Source organism: Bombina bombina, chromosome 12, assembly GCF_027579735.1.
Source record: "Bombina bombina isolate aBomBom1 chromosome 12, aBomBom1.pri, whole genome shotgun sequence".
NCBI classification, from domain to species: Eukaryota; Metazoa; Chordata; class Amphibia; order Anura; family Bombinatoridae; genus Bombina; species Bombina bombina.
In genome coordinates, this window is record NC_069510.1 from 66356373 (window position 1) to 66366372 (window position 10000).

At 38.5% G+C, this 10000-nt stretch overlaps 1 protein-coding gene across 1 annotated transcript in view; it reads right to left on the reverse strand.

Moving 5' to 3' along the window:
* NPDC1 (neural proliferation, differentiation and control 1) overlaps positions 1-10000 on the reverse strand; it is a 198620-nt gene that overhangs the window by 1739 nt on the left and 186881 nt on the right. Inside the window, exons 6-8 of the mRNA XM_053696086.1 lie at positions 4119-4203; positions 2409-2488; positions 582-681 (exon numbers count right to left, since the gene is read on the reverse strand). Coding sequence (XP_053552061.1) covers positions 582-681; positions 2409-2488; positions 4119-4203 — 265 coding nt within the window. The remainder of the gene's footprint in view (positions 1-581; positions 682-2408; positions 2489-4118; positions 4204-10000) is intronic.

Below are 10000 nucleotides of genomic sequence, written 5' to 3' on the forward strand. Positions count from 1 at the left end.
AATGAAAGGGTCTGGGGAAAACCCTCCCCTTATATGAAAATACCCATTACACAAACAGGAGCAAGCAGGAATTTGTAGACTTAAGTCTACATCTGATACTTTGGGGCTTGGTTAGGAGTCTGACAATCAGTACAATGTTATTAAAAACAAACAAAACTATACATTGTTACAAAAAATGGATCAAATACAAAACATTTATGCAAAGAAAAATCTAGTGTACAATGTCCCCTCACTGAGGAGGCCCAAAAAAAGGCCAAAACGATCATCTGGGGTTGCCATGTTCCTTGTTCAGAGAAGGATTGCCTGGGATTTCGTGGCTGGACTGACCTTGTTAAGCAGGATCAGACGGATATAATTCAGGAAAGTTATTCTGTGTGAAAAACCTAATTGGGCTAAAAAGAGTCTGCTCACAGGTGGTAAATCGCCATAGAACAAACGACTGAATTGTTCGTTCCTAAGAGAGCGGTTCTTTTTCTGTATGTATTTGTATATTACGGAACTATTCTGAACATGTTTAACTCCTCAGCGCAGAATTTAAAATAGTAAAATCAATCTAAGGAATATACAGAGAAGCTACTGACCGGAGCAAGACCTGGACACTCGTACACGGTAAAATCCCCATCTTCATTCTCTTCATCTGACGTAACGGCAGAATCTGGATGCTTAGGTTCATCTTTATTCCTGTAATTTACACGGACACAGTGAAAGTCAGACATCCTATTTCAGATTCTATCAACATATGCAAACAACAGGTCAAGTCAGGCGAGTACAAGAATCAGCGTGAACACGTTTCTTCCATAGCTTCGGGTAAATGCTGACAATATTTTATTAAACTGATCACTCAGGAAATACTAAAACTTTTACAAACTAATAAATAGACCATTTAATTTCAGTAAGGTTTGCATTGATCAGAGACAGTTTAATACTTTCAGGGTTACATACAGTATATTCTACGGATGATCAACATTGTACCATATTAACATTTTACATTGATCACAATTCTGGGTCAACATGCTTGATTTTGCATAGTTGTATATGGTTTTATTAAAGGGACACGAAACCCAACATTTTCTTTTTTTCATGATTCAGATTGAGTATACCTAGGTATACTTTTCAACAAAGGATACCAAGAGAACATAAGCAAATTAAATAATAGAAGTAAATTGAAAAGTTGTTTAAAATTGCATGCTCTATCTGAATCAAAGACAAAAATATTTTGGGTTTCATGTCCCTTTAAAGTGACATAAAACATGTTGAGATCTGTGCATATCCTAAAAGGGCTAATTAAATAAAAATAGTTTGTATAAAAAAAAAAAGGTTTAAAAATTGTTGGCAACTATTTTAAAATAATTTTCATAAATAAGCAACATAAGTTAAATAGCCATGCTGTTCTGGATTAGTCTGATCCACCCCCCCTTATTAGTGTTTAGCATCAGAAACACAGGCATTGTATTTCAACTGAGTTCACAGCAGCTAATTTGCTTCTAGGAATGCTCCAGCAGATAATGACTGTTAAAGTCTGCATTCTACCAAACTGAAGGTGGATATAGATACAGCCATAAAAGGAATTGTGTGGGGAGAGTTAGAGCTGTACAATTCAGAAACTTAAAAGAAAGGGTTAATGGCGAGGCACTGCAGTATACATTTGCAGGTAAAGTAATTAAAGTTCATATTATATTTTGTCTCTGTCCCAACTTGTTTTATGTCCCTTTAAGGTCTATCTTTTTGAGAGTTTTGCATTGAAGCAGTGTAGGAAATTCCTATAACACTATGAGTGCAGATAAATTTTGCATTAACGCTATGCGCCCTTTATGGCATCAACAATGTTAACAGACTACTAAGATTGTGATAGCAGATAAGAACCAAAACCATCTAGTCTTTCCGTATTGCCCTCTGAAGTATAAGCTCTGGTTAAAGGGACACTAAACCCACATTTTATCTTTCATGATTCAGAAAGAGCATGCAATTTTTAGCATCTTTCTAATTTATTCCTATTAACAATTTTTCTTCGTTCTCTTGCTATCTTTATTTTAAAAGCAGGAATGTAAATCTTAGCAGCCAGCCCATTTTAGGATCAGCACCATGGATAGCGCTTGCTTATTGGAGGCTGACATTTACCCACCAATAAGCAAGCATAACCCAGGTTCTCAACCAAAAATGGTCCGGCTCCTATGCATCACATTGCTGCTTTTTAAATAAAGATAGCAAGAGAACGAAGAAAAATTGTTAATAGGAGTAAATTAGAAAGTCGCTTAAAATTGCATGCTCTATCTGAATCATGAAAGAAAAAAAAATTGGGTTTAGTGTCCCTTTAACTGTGTCCCAAAATTCCTTAACCTTTTGTTGTTGCCACCCTCGTTAAAATGTGCTCTATCCCGAATAATTATAATACACTGAGAATGACTTACTTTTCCATTGATATCATCTGTTGCTTTTGATGCTGATAATGATACATCTGGGCACTTTGGGCCAGTTTTTTATCCCCGGGCTATAAAATAAAAAGGGGAAATAAAAAAAAAAAAAAAGAAGAAAAAGAAAAAAGTTAAATAAAAATCATGCGCTAGAAATACTGCCAGCAAGACAGTGTTTCATGTTAAATCAGTCAGATGATTCCTTAAAAGGGATATTGTACATTAAGTGTATTAACCCTTTACCTTTATCTTGCCATTTGAAATATGTGATTTTGCCCACTGAAACCACCATCTATACTGAAAATAGGAATACTTTTGTATTCTCTAAAGAAAAGCTTTGTAAACAAGAATCTGCTGCTGCCAAATGAGGGTAGGAGTGATAGATACTACAACATTAATTTTCAATTGCTCTCCCTAATTATCAGCCTTTGTGTATAGGCAATGAGATAAGGAGACTGCTCTTTCTGCAAGCTCAGCCTATTTACACAGGTTGTGTTTTCAATGAGCAAAAATCTAAACATAAAAAAAGCTAATATATATACATAAATAAATATAAAGGAACACTTTCTGATATATTTTATACTCTGCAGCTGATACAACAAGTAATTAGAAACACATTTAGGGGAACACACTTATACAGTTCAAATATGCTAAAAGGGACATTTAAGTCATTTTTTATATTTATGCATAGTATAAAATTAGCAATTGATCGGTGCATTGCAAATGATTTGCACATAAAGTCAAGTTTTAAATTGATTCAAAACTGCGTTTTTCTTTTGCCATCCAAGGACTTAGCTTCGTTATAATTATTTACCGCATCTCCTTTCCTGTTGCCAGTTAGGGAGAGATATTAATAAGCTCCCGCCTTGGTTAAACAATCACTGTAGAATGCAAAGGGTCCCCATTAAGGAACATTAAAGGGACATTTTATTTTATAAGCATAGTATTGAGGTTATTCCCCGCCTCCAACTAGTCATGCGTGCCGCCATATTGAAATTTAGCTTTCACTGCATTCCAGTGCTGATGTGTTTGCACATGTGCAGTAACTCTCCTTCAGATACTTAATGTAACTTAAGTTACAACATGGCTGCACCTATAATTAGAGAGACGTGCATGAAATCTATTTAGTGTTTAATGTCCTTTTAAAGGGACAGTAAACTCAAAATTTGACTTAAATGGATTGGAGAAAACGTGACAATTTTAATCAACTTTCCAATTTACTTCTGTTATCAATTTTGCCCAGTTCTCTTTGTATCCTTTCTTAAAAAGCAATTCAAGGTGAGCTCAGGAGCGTGCACATATCTTTAGCAACCTATGACAGCAGTGTTTGTAGCAATGTTATACATAGATGCAAACACTATTGACAGAATGCTAGAGACCCGTGCACGCTCCTGATCAGCCTATCAAACTTTACAATTCAACAATATACAAGGATATCAAGAGAACAAAGCAAATTTGATATTGGAACAAAATTGTGTATATATATATATATATATATATATATATATATATATATATATATATATATATATATATATATATATATATATATAAAAAAAAAAGACTGCCTTTACACTGATACAGCCCACTTCAGTGTATGTTAGGTTTCTGTTGGTCACAAGCCTTTGCCTTCATAACGAATCACAGATCTGCATTATGCATCTATAAAACAAACACGATACGCTGAAAGCAAAAATAGCAACGTACAGATGTTTTCTCATAGGGAGGTGGTGGCGATGTCCTGAACGATGCGTAATCCGTTTTCTCTGCAAGCTTTATTTCTCTGTGCATTCTGTATAACAAGAGGGAAGATAAATAACAACATTTTATATTGGTGCAGAAACAAAAAAACACAATAAATAAATCTAATTTTTGCTCAGCTGATAAATTAATTTATTTCATGATGTTGCTAGGTCATGAATCAACATGTGCGATATATTGTTAAAGGGATTTTAAACTGGGCTCCTTTGGTAAAAACAAATGTTAAATCAAAGTAAAAATAAAAAGAAACAGATTTTGTAAAAAAAAAAAAACAGCAAACAACTTACTTGTTTTTTTTAATAAAAATAATGAGCACGTAAAAATTCTTATTGTAGCCCCTGCCCCAGTGTGATAAGAGCTCTGACACTTTGGCAACATATGTTAAATTATGACTGATCTGAGCAAATCGGTCTCCTTTTTTATCTAGTCTATTCACTTTATAGTAAACCAGCTCATGTTTCTCTATAAGTTTTATGACATCAAGCTAGATAAAGCTTCCTGCAGAAGCCACTGACTCCTTGTAGGGCTGTGACAGGAAGAAATGGACACTGCACAAATGTAGTGTAAAAATAATTAAAAGGTAAAATCCTTTTAAAATGATGAATAATATATATTGTTATGATTTCTATTAAGTATAAGCTACTGCTTAGTACTTTTTGTTACTACAATGAAACAGACCGTTTAAAGCGACAGTCTACAATAGAATTTTTATTGTTTTAAAAAGATAGATAATCCCTTTATTACCCATTCCCCATTTTTGCATAACCAACACGGCTATATTAATAGACTTTTTACCGCACTGATTACCTTGTATCTAAGCCTCTTCTGACAGCCCCCTGATCACATGGCTATTTATTTATTATCTATTGACTTGCATTTAGTACTGTGTTGTACTAAATCTTAAATAACTCCTTGTGCGTGAACACAATGTTATCTATATGGTCCACATGAACTAGCAGTCTTCTGTTGTGAAAAACTAATTAAATAGCATGTAATAAGAGGCTTTCTATAGTGGCTTAGAAACAGGCAGACATTTAGAGGTTTAAATGTTATAAAGGATATTAATATAACAATGTTGGTTATACAAAGCTGGGGAATCAGTAGTAAAGGCGTTATCTATCTTTTTAAACAATAACCATTTTAGTGTAGACTGTCCCTTTAAGATCCCTTTAAAAGACAAGTGAGAAGTTGCTGTCCAAGGTACCAATTCCTAGTGGTGCATTTACACAGTGATTCTCAACAAGGCTGATGTCACAAAGACCCAGATTCTAAAAAAACGTGCCAGTCTAGACGTTTTACATGCCGACAATCTCAGGGGCAGCCATCATTGAATTATATTAAAAAAGACGATGTCCATGCGAGTGGCGAGATGTCTGCCATAGAAGTAATGAGAGTCTCTGTTAGCTAAAAAGTTTACAATGAATGACGAAGTACAGAGAAAGACCCCAGCGCATGTTTAAACTTCAATATTATGCCCAATACAAATCAAAATATGCTGTTTTCAGTGCACTGTACCTTAAAGGGACATTGTACACTAGATTTCTCTTTGCATAAATGTTTTGTAGATGATACATTTACACAGCGCATCTGTGAGAGTGTTTGTAACAATGTATCGTTTTGCTTATTTTTAAAGAACGTTGTGCTGATTTTCAGACTCCTAACCAAGCCCCAAAGTTTTACATGTATACTGATGTCTACAGACTCTAGTTTATTTCTGTTTGTGTAATGGATGTTTTTATATGCAGGGTAGGGGAGAGTATCTACCCTTCTTGCTTTTTCAGCCCATTTGAGTGGGTGGCCCAACCTAACCTCATCAACAGAGCTAAATTGGGAGCTTCTACGTAAGTTTTTTAATTTTTTTTAAAGATTTTATACTAGATTTTTAGATCAGCATCTGCATATTCTTCTTTATATTAGTGTCTATTACATGCAGGTATATGAAAATTGGTGTATACTGTCTCTTTACATTTGCTGTTATTTTTGTATGCATAAGTTTTCCTTTAAGAGTAATACGTTGTTGTTTTTTTGAGTATTTTCATAAAAACTTGCCGCCTTTACATTTGCGAGAATTTAAATATCAACCTTTATCTGCTCAACATCAGATTCTATTGTCCTTTAAAAACTCTGAATTTCTAGTTAATGTTAGACTTAAAGGGATATTTTTTCTTTCATGAGTTGGATAGAGAATACAATTTTAAACATCTTTACATTTTACTTCTATTATTTAATTTGCTTCATTTTCTTGGTATCCTTTGTTGAAGAAGCAGCACTACAGGGAGCAAGCTGAACACATTGGGTGAGCCAATAACATGAATCATATATAACAGCCTCCAATCAGCAACTCTTGTGCCTACCTAGGCATCCTCTTCAACAAAGGATACCAAGAGAAAACAGAATTTATGTTTACCTGATAAATTACTTTCTCCAACGGTGTGTCCGGTCCACGGCGTCATCCTTACTTGTGGGATATTCTCTTCCCCAACAGGAAATGGCAAAGAGCCCAGCAAAGCTGGTCACATGATCCCTCCTAGGCTCCGCCTACCCCAGTCATTCGACCGACGTTAAGGAGGAATATTTGCATAGGAGAAACCATATGAAACCGTGGTGACTGTAGTTAAAGAAAATAAATTATCAGACCTGATTAAAAAACCAGGGCGGGCCGTGGACCGGACACACCGTTGGAGAAAGTAATTTATCAGGTAAACATAAATTCTGTTTTCTCCAACATAGGTGTGTCCGGTCCACGGCGTCATCCTTACTTGTGGGAACCAATACCAAAGCTTTAGGACACGGATGATGGGAGGGAGCAAATCAGGTCACCTAGATGGAAGGCACCACGGCTTGCAAAACCTTTCTCCCAAAAATAGCCTCAGAAGAAGCAAAAGTATCAAACTTGTAAAATTTGGTAAAAGTGTGCAGTGAAGACCAAGTCGCTGCCCTACATATCTGATCAACAGAAGCCTCGTTCTTGAAGGCCCATGTGGAAGCCACAGCCCTAGTGGAATGAGCTGTGATTCTTTCGGGAGGCTGCCGTCCGGCAGTCTCGTAAGCCAATCTGATGATGCTTTTAATCCAAAAAGAGAGAGAGGTAGAAGTTGCTTTTTGACCTCTCCTTTTACCGGAATAAACAACAAACAAGGAAGATGTTTGTCTAAAATCCTTTGTAGCATCTAAATAGAATTTTAGAGCGCGAACAACATCCAAATTGTGCAACAAACGTTCCTTCTTCGAAACTGGTTTCGGACACAGAGAAGGAACGATAATCTCCTGGTTAATGTTTTTGTTAGAAACAACTTTTGGAAGAAAACCAGGTTTAGTACGTAAAACCACCTTATCTGCATGGAACACCAGATAAGGAGGAGAACACTGCAGAGCAGATAATTCTGAAACTCTTCTAGCAGAAGAAATTGCAACCAAAAACAAAACTTTCCAAGATAATAACTTAATATCAACGGAATGTAAGGGTTCAAACGGAACCCCCTGAAGAACTGAAAGAACTAAGTTGAGACTCCAAGGAGGAGTCAAAGGTTTGTAAACAGGCTTGATTCTAACCAGAGCCTGAACAAAGGCTTGAACATCTGGCACAGCTGCCAGCTTTTTATGAAGTAACACAGACAAGGCAGAAATCTGTCCCTTCAGGGAACTTGCAGATAATCCTTTTTCCAATCCTTCTTGAAGGAAGGATAGAATCTTAGGAATCTTAACCTTGTCCCAAGGGAATCCTTTAGATTCACACCAACAGATATATTTTTTCCAAATTTTGTGGTAAATCTTTCTAGTTACAGGCTTTCTGGCCTGAACAAGAGTATCGATAACAGAATCTGAGAACCCTCGCTTCGATAAGATCAAGCGTTCAATCTCCAAGCAGTCAGCTGGAGTGAGACCAGATTCGGATGTTCGAACGGACCTTGAACAAGAAGGTCTCGTCTCAAAGGTAGCTTCCATGGTGGAGCCGATGACATATTCACCAGATCTGCATACCAAGTCCTGCGTGGCCACGCAGGAGCTATCAAGATCACCGACGCCCTTTCCTGATTGATCCTGGCTACCAGCCTGGGGATGAGAGGAAACGGCGGGAATACATAAGCTAGTTTGAAGGTCCAAGGTGCTACTAGTGCATCCACTAGAGCCGCCTTGGGATCCCTGGATCTGGACCCGTAGCAAGGAACCTTGAAGTTCTGACGAGAGGCCATCAGATCCATGTCTGGAATGCCCCACAGTTGAGTGACTTGGGCAAAGATTTCCGGATGGAGTTCCCACTCCCCCGGATGCAATGTCTGACGACTCAGAAAATCCGCTTCCCAATTTTCCACTCCTGGGATGTGGATAGCAGACAGGTGGCAGGAGTGAGACTCCGCCCATAGAATGATTTTGGTCACTTCTTCCATCGCCAGGGAACTCCTTGTTCCCCCCTGATGGTTGATGTACGCAACAGTTGTCATGTTGTCTGATTGAAACCGTATGAACTTGGCCCTCGCTAGCTGAGGCCAAGCCTTGAGAGCATTGAATATCGCTCTCAGTTCCAGAATATTTATCGGTAGAAGAGATTCTTCCCGAGACCAAAGACCCTGAGCTTTCCGGGATCCCCAGACCGCGCCCCAGCCCATCAGACTGGCGTCGGTCGTGACAATGACCCACTCTGGTCTGCGGAAGGTCATCCCTTGTGACAGGTTGTCCAGGGACAGCCACCAACGGAGTGAGTCTCTGGTCCTCTGATTTACTTGTATCCTCGGAGACAAGTTTGTATAGTCCCCATTCCACTGACTGAGCATGCACAGTTGTAATGGTCTTAGATGAATGCGCGCAAAAGGAACTATGTCCATTGCCGCTACCATCAAACCTATCACTTCCATGCACTGCGCTATGGAAGGAAGAGGAACGGAATGAAGTATCCGACAAGAGTCTAGAAGTTTTGTTTTTCTGGCCTCTGTCAGAAAAATCCTCATTTCTAAGGAGTCTATTATTGTCCCCAAGAAGGGAACCCTTGTTGACGGAGATAGAGAACTCTTTTCCACGTTCACTTTCCATCCGTGAGATCTGAGAAAGGCCAGGACAATGTCCGTGTGAGCCTTTGCTTGAGGAAGGGACGACGCTTGAATCAGAATGTCGTCCAAGTAAGGTACTACAGCAATGCCCCTTGGTCTTAGCACAGCTAGAAGGGACCCTAGTACCTTTGTGAAAATCCTTGGAGCAGTGGCTAATCCGAAAGGAAGCGCCACGAACTGGTAATGCTTGTCCAGGAATGCGAACCTTAGGAACCGATGATGTTCCTTGTGGATAGGAATATGTAGATATGCATCCTTTAAATCCACCGTGGTCATGAATTGACCTTCCTGGATGGAAGGAAGAATTGTTCGAATGGTTTCCATTTTGAACGATGGAACCTTGAGAAACTTGTTTAAGATCTTGAGATCTAAGATTGGTCTGAACGTTCCCTCTTTTTTGGGAACTATGAACAGATTGGAGTAGAACCCCATCCCTTGTTCTCCTAATGGAACAGGATGAATCACTCCCATTTGTAACAGGTCTTCTACACAACGTAAGAATGCCTGTCTTTTTATGTGGTCTGAAGACAACTGAGACCTGTGGAACCTCCCCCTTGGGGGAAGCCCCTTGAATTCCAGAAGATAACCTTGGGAGACTATTTCTAGCGCCCAAGGATCCAGAACATCTCTTGCCCAAGCCCGAGCGAAGAGAGAGAGTCTGCCCCCCACCAGATCCGGTCCCGGATCGGGGGCCAACATTTCATGCTGTCTTGGTAGCAGTGGCAGGTTTCTTGGCCTGCTTTCCCTTGTTCCAGCCTTGCATTGGTCTCCAAGCTGGCTTGG